This window comes from Nycticebus coucang, chromosome X, assembly GCF_027406575.1.
Source record: "Nycticebus coucang isolate mNycCou1 chromosome X, mNycCou1.pri, whole genome shotgun sequence".
In the NCBI taxonomy this organism is placed as follows: Eukaryota; Metazoa; Chordata; class Mammalia; order Primates; family Lorisidae; genus Nycticebus; species Nycticebus coucang.
In genome coordinates, this window is record NC_069804.1 from 144,399,211 (window position 1) to 144,417,173 (window position 17,963).

General features: G+C 44.3%; 1 protein-coding gene across 6 annotated transcripts in view; it reads right to left on the minus strand.

The window, feature by feature from the left end:
• Positions 1-2,256: 2,256 nt before the first annotated feature.
• The window catches only part of SEPTIN6 (septin 6), a 77,541-nt gene continuing 61,834 nt past the window's right edge, over positions 2,257-17,963 (minus strand). For 3 of the 6 annotated variants that reach the window (XM_053581107.1, XM_053581108.1, XM_053581110.1), the window contains 2 exons: positions 14,671-14,861; positions 3,464-5,549 (listed from right to left, as the gene is read on the minus strand). In XM_053581107.1, coding sequence (XP_053437082.1) covers positions 5,525-5,549; positions 14,671-14,861 — 216 coding nt within the window. In that variant the 3' untranslated portion in view covers positions 3,464-5,524. Of the gene's footprint in view, positions 3,263-3,463; positions 5,550-5,586; positions 6,758-12,094; positions 12,140-14,670; positions 14,862-17,963 lie in introns of those variants that run through there. The other 3 variants (XM_053581111.1, XM_053581109.1, XM_053581106.1) reach the window with 3 other exon arrangements.

A 17,963-nucleotide genomic window follows, 5' to 3' on the forward strand; every position in this document is an offset into this window, starting at 1 on the left:
ATTGAATGGCATTGATGGGAAGATAAGAATTTAGGGTAATGTTTTATTTGCATATTTGTAAGTATTTATTCATTGTGGAAACATGTACTTGATGAAACCTGTGTGTGTCCATGGAAGCGCTTCTTTTTTAGCTTTCTTATACAATGTTTACTTTTACCTTGTTATATTTTTATGTTGCATTCAGCGTAAATCAAAATGAAACAAAAATCTGTTTAATTGGCTCAGAAGAGGGCCATGTGAAAAGAAAAATATTGGGTAAAATTTTATTAATAGAGAATTAGAATTTAGAGGGACAGATTTGAGTTACAGTCTCATGGACACTCTTTTGTAATTCAGGATATATGGGTTTTGTCTGTATGTACCTTATCAAATTATTATTGCATTTAGGTTGAAATAAGGATTAAAATTGCATTAAAATAGAAAATAAACACAGAAATGCATTAGCAGTGGGATCAACAAAATAGCCCACAAGCCAAATCTGCCTCATCGCCTGTACTTGTCTGATCCTTGCCTGAAGAACGGTTTTTACATTTGTTAGTGGTTGACAAAAATCAAAAGAATAACTTAAGATATGTGAAAAATATATGAAACTCACATTTTGTGTCCATAAGTAATTGAAGCACAGCTACACTCATGCTTTTATGTATTAGCTCTGGCTGCTGTCACGTTATAGTAACAGCTGAATAGTTACAGAGATCGTGTGACTTACTAAGTCTAAAATATTTACCAGCTGACCCTTTACAGAAAGTTTGCTGGCCTCTGGCCTAAAGCGATGGTTCTCCACATAGGGCGATTTTGACATTGTCTGGAAACGTTTTTTTGGTTATCCCAACTGTGGGGAGTGGGGAAGGCACGCTACTGACATCTAGTGGGTAGACGCCTAGGATGCTGCTAAACATCTTATCACAGGACAGTCCCCCACCCCCAACAGTTAACTGGCCTCAAATGTCCATAGTGCTGAGATTGAGAAACCCTGCATCAGAGAGATCCAATTATTGAACACCCACGTCTTTAACTTACATTATTAGCACAGGCAGCCTTCACAATGACTCTGCAAGGGAGTCACTGATATTCTCCTTTTTTCATTTTTTTGAGACAGAATCTCACTGTCACCCAGGCTAGAGTGCGGTGGCCTCAGCCTAGCTCACAGCAACCTCAAACTCCGGGGCTCAAGGGATTCTTCTGCCTCAGCCTTCTGAGTAGCTGGAACTACAGGTGGCTCCTGCCACAATGCCCAGCCAGTTTTTAGTAGAGATGAGGTCTGCAGAAGGGGTTTTTGGTGAGGTCTGCAGGTCTGCTAATTGCTCAGGCTGATCTCGAACTCCTGAGCTCAAGCTGTCCTCCTGCCTCAGCTCCCAGAGTCCTAGGATTACAGGAGGGAGCCACCTGGGCTTAGCTAATATTCTCCTTTTGTAGAGTTATTAACACAACCTGCCCCAGAGCACACATCTAAGGAGTCTGTCTGTGTCCAGAGCTTGTATTTTTCCACAACACCTCATTGCTGGCCTCTACTGTGACATCACAAGTCAGTATTGTCACATTCAGCTGTCCCTTAGTGTGTGAGCTGCACAGAGACAGAGGCAGACCAATGTTACTTTCTCCGGCACCCCTTCAGAGGCCTCCAAGTCTCCACACAGAGGATGCAGATCACTCGTCCTGGCTTCAGCATCTGGCAGTTAGGGAAACGAAGCTAAGGGAAGGAAACCCCATCTTACCCGCAACCAAAGTTCTGAAAACTGACCATGCCCCTCTTGGCTACTTTAATGCCTAGGGAGATAGGCTTCCTTCTCTGGTAGACCCAGCGCACAAAATACTCTTTGAGTCATAAAGGACAGTCACGTCCATGAATTTGGGGGGATGCTCACATCACAGAATTAAAGTAGAAAAGACATCCAGTGCAGTGTTCTTTTCCTTCCAGAATTAAAACTCACCTGAATCTTTTCTGTAGGATTTAGTGCTCTACTTCCTCCGTATAATATCTTAGATAATAATTAGCTCACCTGATCAATGAAATCCATGCTAATAAAGGCAAAGTAGAAGACTTTCTGCCCACCACCACCCACCCTGGTGGGGATTTCAGGCCCAGATGGAGGAAAGGGGAGACACCGCAACCAGCCTAGGAAGAGTACATGAGCTGGGGTGCCTCCCTAAGCTTTTAATATCAACCACTTGGGAGCCTTTCAAAGCCACCCACTCCTCCCAAGGCAAACCCCAGTGGGCCAGAACATCTCATGACAGGATCAGATCACACAGCCATTTAGCATTTCTTTGAATTTTATTGAAAATTGACATGGACATTAGAAAGGCATCAAGCTAAACAGTGCTGGTTCTGGGATGTTTCTCCTGGAGAATGAAAGCCCCAGAGGGGAGTGACTGGTCACACCTTTGAGCAAAAAGAACAAAGGAGAAGAAAGGAAAAACAAACACAGATTCTGGAAAACATGCAAAGAGGCTCTCTCAAGAGACACTGGACAGCAGAACGGTGGTGGGGATATATGGTAATGAGCCACTCACATGGTATTTTGATGCAAGTTAAACCAATGAACTTGAGGCAGATTATTAACATCAAGGCTCTCCCTCCAGATCCCAAGATGAACAGAAACCTCTTGAACCCCTACTGGCTCTGGAAAGTTTAATGGCATAATTTTGCTCTCACTAAGCTTAAACCCCTTCTTTTCTCCCCTTCTCCATCTGAGGGTTAGTGGATACATTTTTCCCCTTTGCTGGGGTCTGCAGAAGGTCTGTGAATGCTGAAGAAAATACAGTGTCACTTGGCTTTCTCTTCCATGTTCAAAAATATTTAATCGGGGCTGTAGACAGTCAACCCACTGAACCAAGAGAATTGTTTAAAAAGAAAAACACATAACTCAAACAGAAATTTGCGAATAGAACTTCCACACCCAGCTGGAGCCTCCTGCCCCAGTCACTTACACTTGGGTGAGTAATCCTGTAGTTGTCTCTCTGAGGTTATATTTGGTCCATTTTGCAGCTCGGATGGTTCTTTTCCTGCCTTGTTAGTTTAGGACAAGACATTTCCATTTAAAATACCATGTAAGTCAGAAGAGAGCTTCTTGCCTGGACACGGGGACACATGAACACTCGTTGAGTGGAGTGTGTGTGTGTGTTTGTGTGTGTACGCAGTTTGAGGGGAGAGGAGACTGGATGATTTCTGGTTTGAGACAATATGGAACCCTAACTCTTCTATAATGGCAGTCTTCTCCTTTAGACTTAGTGCAGCTGCTGAAGACAAGATTAAAAAAAGCTGGAGAGGGAGAGAGAAAGAGAAAGAAAACATGAAATTAGCCAAAGAAAAAGGCCATTCAAAGTAAGACGGGGAGGGGAGTGGTCAGTGTGAGGTAGCACAGATTATACTTTTGAGAAGACAGGTTAGAAATGAGGGTCTCTGGTAGGCCATCACCATGGGGTAATCTGCCGAAAAGGTTTTAAGAACACCACACACCGGTTTAAAGCTTCTTGTTTTAATTAAAAACAAGCACATATTAACAGCCACATGTGAATGCCAAATGATTAAAACGACAAACATAAACAAAAAGATCGATTTGCACGGCAGCTAGGGAAAGCAAAGTTCTTGGCTTCAGAGAAATGAGGGGTGCGTGCATGTGTGTGTTTCAGAAAAGCCATTCCAGTCTGGGAAAATAAAAGCATAGACCATTTCTAATGACTGGTTTGGTTTCACCAGAAGTAAACAGAGCACTTAGGGTATGTTTTAAAAATAATAACAATTGTACCAATTTAAAAGCCTTTTCATTGAAGAAGGGAAAAACCTTTCTTTTTTCTTTTTTTTTTGAGACAGAGCCTCAAGCTGTCGCCCTGGGTAGAGCGCTATGGCATCACAGCTCACAGCAACCTCCAACTCCTGGGCTCAAGCGATTCTCTTGCCTCTGCCTCCCAAGTAGCTGGGACTACAGGCACCTGCCACAACGCCCGGCTATTTTTTGGTTGCAGCCATCATTGTTGTTTTGGCAGGCCTGGGCTGGATTCGAACCCGCCAACCCAGGTGTATGTGGCTGGCGCCTTAGCCCTTGAGCCACAGGCGCCAAGCCAGGAAAACCTTTCTATCTACAGTGAGAAAAGCTACCCAGTGAAATAAGCATTTCACTTCCTTTAATAGGCTTGATCATCTTTTTAAAGGTCTTATCCTCACAGATTAGGTTTTTGTATACTACTCTTCTCTGATGAGAGAATCACCTATGGCACTTGTTAAACAGATCCGTGCCTTGACCCCGTGCAGGTGCCCTGTGACTCCTTACAGAGCTAACCCAGAACCTTTGCCTTGACCCACCCTCACGTGCTCTATCCTCAGATATTTTTCTCCAAGGAATAACCTGAAAAGTTTTCTGATTATTCAGTTTTTCAGAATATCAAAAGACCTTGCTTGTCTCCAGGAATGTACAAACATATTGAATGCCTCTGGGAAATGGATTGGGAGTCAGACGGCGCAGAATTTAGCCTGGCTTCTGCCAGGAAACAGCAGTGGGACCGAGGTCAAGTCTCTACCTCTCTGGGCTTCAGTTTCCTCTTATGTAATAAGTGGGTTACATCTGTCTTACTGACCAAAATGTCTCCCTTCTATAAAATTCCTTTTTCACTTCTGACAGTTTCTCAAAGGCTGTGTGGCTTTATTACTTTTGAAATAGTCACAGCTCCTCAAGCCTCAGGCCGTTAATCTGTAAACAAATGCAAATGAGGGGTCCTCCGGTTTATAATGCAAATAATTACCCGGGGAGACGGTGATTACCGGTTGGTTAAGTGTGAGCTTCTGAGAAAGCAGCTCTGAAGTTAATCAAAGCTACAAATTAAGTAGCCTTTCTCAAGGACAACAGCCCTGACTCAGCTTCCCTCTAAACTGCTGGCTGAGTATCTCAGTGGGGGGTAGTTTGTTTGTTTGTTACCATTTTAAGGTTTTTTTTTTTGGGGGGGGGAATGTTTTTACTTCCAAGCACAAGGTCTTTAAAATGCTCCACTGTGACCAGGATTTTCCTAAGAAACTAGCTTTCTGCTTTGGCAGCGTCGTCTTCATACTGGCCTCTCTACCCGCTAACTAATCAGTGAATCACCAAACCATAGGCATCAAAACTGCACTCTGGCTTTGCCAACATGAGAAAGCGTGTGCGTATGTTTGCTTTTCATGTATTCTACTTTTTGCTTTTTTTTTTTTTTTGCTTCCTACTATTATCTATTACTGAAGAGAGAAACCCCTCCCCTTTCTCAACACTTCAAAAAAGGCTAGGAAATTAGCCTTGTTTGTATGCTTTAAAGGAAATGATGAAAAAAAAACTCAAAAAAAAAAAAAAGAAAAAAAGAAGAAGATGGTCATGGTCAGTGCCCAGTGGGACTGCAAGGCAGGAGCAAGTAGCAGAACTCAAAAAGAAGAAGTGGGACTTGAAGTACATGGCAAGGGGAGGTGCTGGCTGCCTGGCACCCCAAAGGAAAGCTGTCAGTTATAATAGGAACCTTGGCTTAAAAGGCTAAATGGAGTCCAGTCCAGCTGTAGCAGGGAATACTATTCAGTACACAGCCATGGATTACTGCAAAGGAAGGGCAGAGAGACTGCATGTTAGCCACAGATCATTGCCAGGTCACCTCCAGCTCTCACTTTGCCACTGGCCAAACACCAAAGGCCACTGTGCCTCAGGGCCCTGACAACTGAGGTCTCTCTACTTCAAAGAGGTTCCCAAAGCCATTATCTGATGGACCTATTATAAAAATGAGGGCTGGAATATTTTTAAAATATCAACTCCTTAGACTGGAAATAAAGTTAAGGACTTTCCAAGGTGGAACGCGTCTTTCCTTCTCTTTAGCTGATAGTCACATCTGTCCTTATTGGAGGATGTGTGCAAAATGCACATTAAAAATCACCATCACATTCACCAGGTAGACTAGAAGACTCATCAGTCTTCTGATGACAACCCCCAAACATGGGACTCTTTGACAGCTCAGTCTGCCAGTTTCTGAAGTGGGATTATTATTCTTGCTACTGGCCCCATCTTATTGGGATAGTATGGAACTCCCAGGGCAATTACCCTGGATATGCCGAAACACCTCAGAAGAATTCTGCAAGTCCATCATTCAAGACTCTAGGCTGGTGATAATATTCAGTTTTATTCTCTCTTTTGCATTTATGGGGTACTCCAGAGTTAAAAGAGAGGGGACATTTATGCTGCTTTCTCCAGCATTTGTGTTTTATGTAAATAAACTTGTCATAGATTTGCAGGACAGCTTGAGTGCAGTGAATGAAGACTGGCAAGGGCTAGGCTAAAAGGCCAGAAGGAAAAGGCACAAAAGGATCTCCTCCTGGAACTCTCTGAGAAGGGGCTGTGGCTCCTGACAGCAGAGGTAGAATGGGCCAGGCTGGTCCTTACCCAGCCGTGGTGGATGCAAATACCTCAGAGAAACATGCAGCAATCAGAGTTTTGAACAGGGAAGCTGGTGGTGAAGAGCAGCGGACGTGCCCCTGAACGTGTTACAGTCTGGCAAAGATGGGGGTGAAGTGGGAGGGAATGGCTGGGGTGCTTTGAGGGGGAGTAGGATGCAGCATGCATCTCCAAGCCATGTCACTGCTGGCTTCTTGACCAGAGACCAAACATCATCCTCAGACTCTCAGGCTTGTATAAACCTTGGCAGGAAGAGAGGAGAGGGCATAGATTCTATGTACCCCCATGTGTTAAGGGGGAAATTAAAGAAAGGGAGGCCCAGCTCAGTTGCGCAGGAAAAGGGCGTCTACAGGAAGCCCAAACTGAAAATGAAAAGAGAAGTTGGGTTAATGAATGGATGGATTAATGTATCCCCAAAAAGGTCAGAAGAAAATTATTTAAGGCATGATGACAAATGGATGACAAATGAGAATATAGCTGTTAGATGGTCTTAAGGTCTTACTGCACTGATTGTGGGAACATGCTTTCTCTCTCATACACCCCCACACACGCAAATGGTGGCAGTAGTGGCATTAGCTAGCAAAACAATGATCAACAACCCCCAACATATTTTTTATCTCTTAATTAGTAAGTCCTGATTAATGTCCCCTCCACACGCCACCACCTAGATACCTTGCACAGGAACCGCTCAGCCACTGCATTTCCTGTCCCAAGGGAAAGCAGAGGAGGCTGAAGTCTCTACTCTGGTGGCCTTCAGAACTGTCCTGGTTACTAGCACTCTGGGAGGCCAAGGCAGGTGGATTACCTGAGCTCACAGGTTCCAGACTAGCCTGAGCCACAGTGAGACCTAGTCTCTAAAAATAGCTGGGCTTTGTGGCAGGCGCTACTTGGGAGGCTGAGGCAAGAGAGTCACTTGAGCCCAAGTGTTTGAGATGGCTGTGAGCTATGACACCACAGCACTCTACTGCGGGTGACAAAGTGAGATTCTGTCTCAAAAAAAAAAAAGAACTGTTCTGGTCAGCTGACTAACTGGTACCCCAGGTTGCTGGGCCCTGTTCTAGCGTCTAGACCACAATGACCTGAAAACCGGAACTACAGAAACCCATTATTGATTTGTGTTCACATAATACTTTGATATTTTGCTTACATAAACCCTCATCCCTGTGACATAAATAAGGCAATTAGTATCATCTCCATTTGACATATTAGGAGAAACGAGTCAACAGACTTTCTCATGGTCACAGAGAGTCAAGCTGGGATCAGAGCTAGCTCTTCCCATCATACCACACTGTCCCTGAGAATAACTGGCTGTGGATCTGAGCCCATTTATTGCCTGAAGAATATATATTTATCTTATTAAACAAAGACTATTAGATATTTGGGGGAGATACTTAGAAATTTATCCATATTATGTTTTACAGTAAACTCTCTCACACACATACATGCACACCCTTTACATACACTCAGATTACTGGCAATTTGTACCAGGAATTAGGAGGTGTGCATTATTATTTTTTGTTTTTGAGACAGAACTATCACCCAGGCTAGAGTGCCATGGCCTCAGCCTAGCTCACAATGACCTCTAACTTCTGGGTTCAAGTAATCCTCCTGCCTCAGCCTCCTAAGTAGCTGGGACTTATAGGTACCTGCCACAGTGTCCACCTACTTTTTCTTTTCTTTCTTTTTTTTTTTTTTTTTTGTAGAGACAGTCTTACTTTATCGCCCTCAGTAGAGTGCCGTGGCGTCACACAGCTCACAGCAACCTCCAACTCCTGGGCTCAAGTGACTCTCTTGCCTCAGTCTCCCGAGTAGCTGGGACTACAGGTGCCCGCCACAACGCCTGGCTATTTTTTTGTTGCAGTTTGGCCGGGGGCCAGGCTTGTACCCGCCACACTCGGTATATGGGGCTGGCGCCTTACCCACTGAGCCACAGGCGCCGCCCTACTTTTTCTATTTTTAGTAGAGATGGGCTCTTACTTTGCTCAGGCTGGTCTCGAACTCCTGAGCTCAACCAATCCACCTGCCTCGGCCTCTCAGAGTCCTAGAATTACCAGTGTGAGTCACTGCAATCACAGTGGGCCAGTGTGAACTGGTCACGCAGTTTTGTGTTCTTGTTCCAGTTCTGCCACTAACTCACTGTGTGGTCCTTGGTAAGTCCCTCAAATTCCCTGATCCCCATTTACTCATCTTGTAAACTGATGATTATTCCTTCCTTCTTTATCTCACAGAAGTATTGTAAGGATAGAATGAGATACCATATGAAAAAATCACTTTGAAAAGTAACAAATGCTATACGAAGGCTCACCTCTTTTTTCATAACTTTGTCTAATTCTTAGGGAAAAAGTAACCTACAAAAACACTGCAGGCTTGGTGCCTGTAGTACAGTGGTTATGGCGCCAGCCACATGCACTAAGGCTGGAGGGTTCAAACCCAGCCTGGGCCAGCTAAACAATGACAACTGCAACCAAAAATAGCCGGGCGTTGTGGTGGGCGCCTGTAGTCCCAACTACTTAGGAGGAGGCTGAGACAAGAGAATGGCTTAAGCCCAAGAGTTTGAGGTTGCTGTGAGCTGTGATGCCACTGCATTCTATTGAGGGTGACATAATGAGACTCTGTCTAAAACAACAACAACAAAAACAACAACACTTCAGTGGACTATGTCCTGGGCTTCACTGGAAGGCTGATGTACTTTGATATTTGTATACTGTCCATACAGTGCACATCACCGAGGACCAATAACCACCGAAACACAGTATCTGCCACTGCGTATGGGTAACAAAGGAATTTCTCTTAAAATCGCAGACAGCTACAACTAGTGCCTCAAGTGTTTCAAAATGAAGGTGGAATAGTAAGAATCACTGTGCCTGCATGCCAGGTGGCCACTCTGATCCACCACTAGAATGAGGGCTTTGGGGACGGGGCAGTTGCCTCTGCTGCTTTCAGATCCTGGGGATCCGAGGCGTCCCCCAACTAGTTAATGTGGAATTGCTTTTGAGGTATGCCAGGGAGAAAGAAGCCTGCCAGGAAGGGCTGACCTATTTGGGGCTGGCTGTCCCAGATGTTTCCCAATTGCCTCTTTCTTGTAAAGTGTAGCTTTAGTTATAGTTTTGGCAGAATTAAGTTTAGGAATGGCCACTATCAATGATTTACTTGAGGAAAATGGAATGAAATTTTGTCAAGTCATGTGCAATGAAACCGGAATTAACTGAAATCCAATTTAGTAGAATACAACTTTTCTTGCTGTCAGCGAAAATGGGGGAACAAAGAAAACTTTGAGCTCCTAGTACATGTCAGACACTGCTAGACACTGGGACAACAGCAGTGGAGATACTCTAGGAAATTATAGGCTTCCTAAATGGAAATCCACTGTTTAATTCCAGTCAACTAGCAATAGCTCCAAGATTTGCCTTTAAGCCAGATAGTAAATAATTTCATTCTTCTTCTTCTTTTTGTTTTCTGAGACAGAGTCTCACTATGTCAGGTAGAGTGCCGTGGTGTCACAACTCACAGCAACCTCAAACTCCTGGGCTCAAGCGATTCTCTTGTCTCAGCCTCCCAAGTAGCTGCGACTACAGGCACCCACCACAACACCCGGCTATTTTTGTTGTTGTTGTTGTTGCAGTTGTCATTGTTTAGCAGGCCCGGGCCAGGTTTGAACCCACCAGCCCCAGTGTATGTGGCCGGCGCCCTAACCACTGAGCTATGGGCACTGAACCTCATTGTTCTTTTAAGATTGTTTCCTTTGGCTCCATTTCATAGGCCATGTCTCAGAAGCCTCTTTAGACTTCTTCGGGATCTGCTTGAAAGTAGGTTTTGCTAGCTGCCCTAAGGCCCCAGTGCAAAAGCTGCAGCAATCAGTTTGGTGACTAACAGTAGCTGTCCATTTAAATCATAAACTACATGGGTGAGTGAGGAAAAGTCTTCAGTATTTTATATTCCCTGATCTAAACACACCAAATGTAAAAAGACATTTAGGAGACAACTGGGATTTCAAACACTGGCTAGACATTTTATGTTAACAAATTATTGTTAATTTTGTAGGTGTGGTAATGGGATTATGCCTATGTTTTTTATTTTTTTTTAAGATCTGTTGTCTCTCTGGGATATATACTAAAATATTTATGGATAAAGTGATATGAGTTTTGCTTTGCAATAATTCAGCAGGTCTAGGGCAATTGATGAGACAGGATTGGCCATATGTTGGCAGTTGCTCGGGGTTATGAGTGCATGGGGCTACACTGTACTATCATATCTTCTTTTGTATATGTTTTACATCTTCCATAATAAAGTTTAAGAAACAATAAAAACAATAAATTTTGGCCGGGTGTGGTGGCTCATGCCTATAATCCTAGCACTCTAGGAGGCCGACGTGGGTAGATTGCCTGAGCTCACAGGTTCAAGACTAGCCTAAGCAAGTGCGAGACCTCGTCTCTAAAAAATAGTCAGGCGTTGTGGCAGGTCCCTGTAGTCCCAGCTACTTGGGAGGCTGAGGCAAGAGAATTGTGTGAGCCCAAGAGTGTGAGGTTGCTGTGAGCTATGATGCCATAGCACTTTACCGAGGGTGACAAAATAAGACTGTCTAAAATATATATATAATAAATTTTTAATTAAAAATATTTCTATTTCCTCTCTACCACCTGAGTCTATTAGAATAAATAAAAGGTGCTTAATTACTGCTTTTGGTCTCCCTATAAAGTAGGTGATGGCAGGGACTGCTATACTCACTTCTGTAGACACAATACGTGTACCCAGCACTCAGGAATCCTTCTTACCAAAGGTTGCCTGTTTATCTCCTTATCAGAAGTTTTCATGAAGCTGGTACTTATAAAATTAAATGTAAGGAATTCTCTCTAATATCTGAGGTCTCTTCATTTTCTTCCCCTTTTATTATGATGTTGGAGGGTACACAGCCCAAGAAAAATTGAGAACTTGAACTCCTCAGATAAGAAACAGGTACCAAAAGGAAATAGAGAAGCAAGTTTTTCTTTCTTTCTTTCCTTTCTTTTTTTTTTTTTCTGGAGACAGAGTCTCAGTTTGTCACCCTTGGTAGAGTACCTTGGCATCATACCTCACAAGAAACCTCAAACTCTTGGGCTCAAGCAATCCTCGTGCCTTAGCTTTCCAAGTAGCTGGGAAAGAAGCAAGATTCCATTGGCTCTGGACATCCTCAATGTCCTGTGACACTGTAGGACAGGGTTTTTTTTGGTTTTTGGCCGGGGCTAGGTTTGAACCCGCCACCTCTGGCATATGGGACCGGCGCCCTACACCTTGAGCCACAGGCGCCTTCCAGGACAGGGTTTTTGAACCCCAAAGTTTCTCTTATTGCTACAGTTTTGAAAGTGATGATTATAAAAAAAAAAAAAAAAGAAAGTGATGATTATGCCTCTGTGAGGGAAAAAAAAAAAAACTGCCAAAACTGAAACCTTAACCATTGATCACAGGATCCACCTAAGCTACCCAGTTGTTCTAGCAACAAAAGTCTGAAAACATCTCCCCTTTCGATCAGGCAGGCAGGCATTCGACATGTACACTTGAAACCACACCAGGCTACTTCCCAAGACTGTAAATCACAGGAGGAACCCGTCTAGACCAATGAAGCAGCGACTTTTACGATTAGATATGTGTGTCAGGGGTGTGGGATTGGGGGAGACATTTTCTAGAAGCCACTGGCAGTTCTATTTAGAGTTAATAAAGCTTACCAGGACCCTGGGTCTCATGCAGCATGCAGCAAACAGCAGAGTTAACTGTAAAACAGTAAGAGCTGATGAAGATGGTGGGGGAGCATGAGGAGAAATCAAATATTATGAGTTGACACAAACAATGAAGGGTTAGAGGTCAACCGAGATTAGGAGTAGTAGGAAGGGGAAGTGGGAAGGGTAGATTGGTAGGGACCCCTGAAACACTAGAACTCTTTTCTAATCTCTTTAGGGAAAGCCAAAGGAAATTCTGCATGTATAACTATTAGATCCAGTTACCATCTCTCAAGAAGAAATACTACTAACCATGATTTCTACGCTTAAAACCCACAACCACTGTGGGAGCAGGGTCTAATGATAGCTGTCCCAGAAGTTAACTAATTGTTCATGGAATTATCTAAGAAGTCCAGACCTATGGCCACTTAGGTCTCTGGAAGTATAGAGGACAGGCCATTTAATTAAGCCCCTTTTGCTAATATGAGGTGCCACGTGCCAGCAAGGTTTTCAACCATCTCAGAATTTGAAAAGGGCATATCGCCAACCCCAAGTATTCCCGGAGACTGGAGAGAAGTGTCTCCCTGCCCGGGGTAGGGAAAGTCAGTCAATTTGAGATGACTAGGGGAAAGCCTGGTCAGAGAGGAACTTTCACTGAACATCTACTTATAGGGTAGTTTGTTCAGATTGTACTGACACTAATCTCTCAATTCCACAAGCAGGCTGTGAAACTGTCCCAGGACTCAGTTAACAAATACCACAGGACTATGAAAGTAGCAGGTTAGAGCTGGGAAATTTTAGATTTTTCTGATCTTAAAAATAGGAATCCATTCCTGCTGGTGCAATATACCATGACAGTTAATAACAGTAGAGGGTTAGCCAAAGAGACTTTTTTTCTGGCTAGTTGAACTTTATTCATCAGGTAATACCTAAAATGTTAATTAATCAGTAAATGTGACATATAATATTAAGATCCAGTAACAAAAAAAATCTCTGGACTAATTTGTGAAAATGTTCAAATTACATATTTCAATAGAGGATAATTGGATTGCAAAAAGTGCCTTTAAATATAAAAATATATTTCTTTCTTTCTTTTTTTTTTTTTTTAGAGACAGTCTTACTTTATCACCCTCGGTAGAGTGCTATGGCATCACAGCTCACAGCAACCTCCAACTCCTGGGTTTAGGTGATTCTCTTGCCTCAGCCTCCTGAGTAGCTGGGACTACAGGTGCCCACCACAACGCCCAGCTACTTTTTGGTTGCAGTTTGGCCGGGGCCGGGTTTGAACCCACCACCCTCGGTATATGGGGCTGGCGCCCTACCCACAGAACCACAGGCACCGCCCATAAATATAAAAATATTTTACTGTTGTACAAAAGTTACTATGTTAAGGGATAAGCCAGGCACAGAAGAAAGATGCTTCTTCCTTCTGGCAAATGTCCAGTAGTTAAGTCCAGGAACAAGTGGCTAAAAATAGAAGGCAATGACTATGGACATCTTTTATTTATTTATTTTTTTGCAGTTTTTGGCCAGGGGCGGGTTTGAACCCATCACCTCGGGTATATGGGGCCGACACCCTACTCCTTTGAGCCACAGGTGCCGCCCCTATGGACATCTTTTAGATCCTACTCCATCTGGGAGCTCCTCAGTCACAGTATACAAACAACTACAGGGCAAAAGGGGACCACTGTGTGTTTTCTTGGTGTTGTATAGGTCCCAGCAGAAATACCGTTGTCTGGATCTAAAATCAGGACTGGGTAACTTCAGTAAGCAGAGACTGGGGTTGGGTTAGGATCACTGACTCACAAGGTAACCAGGAGCTCATACTATTTTCCCTTACCAAATACCAGGCGATATAGATTGGTTTGAAAATAACTCCCCAGACTGAGGATAGGGGACACACAGAGTACACTGCCATCTGGAGGCTCCCCGCTAAGTTCTCGGCACCCCAGGCTGGGCAGCCAGGAAAGGAGGGATAGCAAAGCCTTCAGTGGCGGCTGGTTAAATTCTGTCTGTTGGCTGCAGCTAGTGAGAACTGAGGCAGGATGAGGACTGGACTACAGGTGTGAAGGGGTAAACCACTTCAGATATAGGAGGAGCGAATAGACCTGGAAGCCAGATCAGCTGCCACCTCGCGAGAGGCAGGGAAGAAGGGGCCCAGAGGCGTCTGTTGAAGAACCGCTTTCTTCCACTACCTTCTATCTGCCCTTCTTTTTGCTCCTCTCATCTATGTAACTTCGTACCTCTCACCATTTGCTCCCTTCTGTCTCACACTCCCTTTCTTTTCTACTTCTTTCCCTCCCTCTCCCATCTACCTTGAGTTTTCAGGGGCTTTCCTAAGCGGGCCAAACAGAGGGGTGGGACCTCTGGGACCACAACCCTCCCCTACCTTCAGCTCCCCAAACTTGAGGAGTCCACGGGTCCACATGCGGGCCCTGAGGCTAGCAAGAGGTACCCAAATTAGTCCGACAGTGCATGGCTCACCCTGGGTTACCAGCCCGGAGCCTCCTCAGCCTCCAGGTCCTGCCCCGTGGGGAGGAAGAGGACAGGAAGAAGGTACCACCCCGGGACAGCCTACTACTTACTTTTTCTTCTCTTTGTCCCTCTTCAGCGTCTGTGAGCCTCCAGCCTGGGAACCCTGGGACTGGAGCAGCTCAGCCGCTGTCTTTCTCTGTTTGAAAGCATTCACTTCATCATCCAGGGATTTCTTCTTATCCTCCAGCTTCTTCTTCTCATCCTGGTGCAATTTCTTCAGGCGATCAAACTTCTCATGCAGCTGGCAGGGAAGCACAGGAAGATGCAAGAGAGCCCTCCACGTGCAGCTGCTAGCTGGGCCAAGCCCAGGAGAGGTGGGCACTGGCAGAGCTGTAACCTGGTAGGACCCTGGGACCTCAGGAGACATTTCTGCCAGGGACTGCCATAATAGCACCAAAGGGGGCCACATTCGGGCAGTTCTCTCCTCTTGCCTGTTTATTTCAAAGTCTCTGCTCGTGAGTATAGTCCAGAGCAGTGCATTCTGCTTAATCATTGTTTGAAAGAGTCTCCATAGTTACCAGATGTGGTAAATAACATTTATAATAATAATATAACATTTACTGAGTGTTTATTACAGGCCAACACTGACTTTTATAAGCACTTTGTGTATATTCATTTAAGTGTTACAACAATTTTATGAGGATACAAAGGGTCTGAGAAGTTAAGGAATTTGCCCAAGGACAACTCAATCTTTATTTTTTTATAATATTTATTTATATTTTTTGAGACAGAGTTTCACTTTGTCACCCTCGGTAGAGTGCCTTGGCATCACACCGCACAGCAACCTCCAACTCCTGGGCTTAGGCAATTCCCTTGCCTCAGCCTCTCAAGTAGCTGAGACTACAGGCATCCACCTCAACACCTGGCTATTCTTTTGCAGTTTGGCCGGGGCTGGGTTCAAACCCACCACCCTCGGTATATGAGGTCGGCACCGTACCCACTGAGCCACAGGCGCCTCCCACAACCCAATCTTCAGAGGGTTATGTAATAGGTCCTCCCATACGTAAGGGGCCCAAGGCCTTCTTTTAATCCCCTGCAATGAGGCAGGATCACTGTGGATTACTAAAAAAACTGTAGCAATGGTAAAGCTTATCAAAGAAATACTTGGGTTTGGACATGGAAGGAAATAAAAGGATTTTTTTTCTTTTGAGACTTGGCCGGAGTCAGCAGGCTGGAGGGTCGTGACACAATCATAGCTCACTGAAGACTTAAACTCCTGGGCTCAAGGGATCCTCTTGTCTCAGCCTCCCAAGTAGCTGGGACTACAGATTTGTGCCACTACACCCTGCTAATTTTTCAATTTTTTTGTACAGATAAGGGTCTTGCTATTTTTCCCAGACTGGTCTCAAACTTCTGGGCTCAAGCGACCTTCCAGCCTCAGCTTTCCAAAGCACTGGAATTATAAGTATGAGCTACCATGCTCAACCCATAATTTTTTTTTGAGACAGAGTCTCAAGCTGTCGCCCTGGGTAGAGTGCTGTACCATCACAGCTCACAGCAACCTCAAACTCTTGGGCTTAAGCGATTCTCTTGCCTCAGCCTCCCAAGTAGCTGGGACTACAGGCGCCCGCCACAATGCCTGGCTATTTTTTGGTTGTATTTGTCATTGTTGTTTGGCAGGCCCGGGCTGTTTTTGAACCCGCCAGCTCCAATCTATGTGGCTGGTGCCCTAGCCACTGAGCTACAGGCGCTGAGCCAGAGAATTTTATAACATGAGTGTGGAGACCTCTGCGTTAACCTAGGGGAGGCTTAACTAGCCTTGAACAGAACCTGACATTCAAAGAAGAAAGGAAGAATACTCTGGCATGCTAATGCGATAAGTACCTCCGAGAGGAAGAGGCATTTGCAATCATAAACTGAGTGCAAGAAACTGCCCTAAAATATAAAAGCAGAATAAGCATAACTTTAATTTCTTTAAGGATTTGGGCAAGAATTTAGGATTCTGCGGCCGGGTGCGCACACCTGTAATCGTAGCACTCTGGGAGGCCGAGGCAGGTGGATTGCCTGAGCTCCAGGTTTAAGACCAGCCTGAGCCAGAGCAAGACTGCATCTCTAAAGAAAACAAAAACAAAAGAGCCAGGCATTGTGACGGGCGCCTGGAGTCACAGCTACTTGGAAGGCTGAAGCAAGAGAATCGCTTAAGCCCAAGAGTTTCAGGTTGCTGTGAGCTCTGATACCATAGTACTCTACCAAGGGTGGCAAAGTCAAACTCTGTCTCAAAAAAAAAAAAAAGAATTTAGGATTCTGCAGCACTTGTAGCACACCATGAAGAAGGCAAATTCTCTGGATCCTACAGGTGTTTGGAACTGTCATTTAGTAAGGTGTGGTGAATGATAGACTTGCTGTACAAACCGGCTTTTACTAGTTACTTGGGGTGGGGGTGTCACTCGGGCTGCCTATCAGGTGCTTTAACCTGACTTTTCTTCATTGTGCTTTAATTCATTTATCTTTGCGACCCCCTCACCTCTCCTAAAAGTGCTAGGTGATATTTTTCCTTTTACGAATGAAACTGATACAAAATCAATACCCTTGTCATGGGCTTTAGTGATAACCCTTCAAGGTGATACAGACTTGGGAAGTAATGAAGTGCTTTCCTTCTATTAGGCTGAGGGTTTGTTTTAAGGCCCAGAGAGGTGAAGCAGTGGCTGACATGACCAAAACTGCACCTCAGGCAGCAGTAAGTAAATTGGGAGGGGAAACCTTGGAGGCAAGGCCATGGGATGGAGGACCACATATGCCTAGGCACAGCGTAAGCAATGAAAAGCCCAGATAAGACCATCAAACCTTAGTTTTACAATTCCAGAGCTGCAGAGATGTTTAAAACGTAATGGAACAGGATATCCAAGTAGAAGGGGAAATGCTCCAGCTGTCACTGTTTTAGTTTTCAGCATAGTACTCAGGACTGCCTGGGACCATCTTTCCCCATGGCCATCAGAAAAAGTGATCAGTTGTCCCTACTGAGCTCCAAACTCCTGAGAAGAGACAAAGAATCACCCCACACCTGACCTAAAGAGCTTGACTCTGTAGCTTCCCAATAGAACGAAACTTTCTATGACTATGGAAATGTTCCACAGCTATGTTGTTTGATATAGGCTGTCCATAAAGTTCGTGTGCAATTTAAAATTGAATCGTTTAGCATAGTAAATTGCACACGAACCTTATGGGCACCCTGTATGATAGCCATGAGGTACATGAGGGTTGAGCATTTAAAATGTGGCTAATGTGACTGAGAAACTGAGATTTTAATTTCATTGTATATTTCAAAATTGTGAAAAGAGTAGATTTTAAAATGTTTTCATCACAAGAAGATAAGCATGTGAGGTGATGAATTTGATAATCAGCT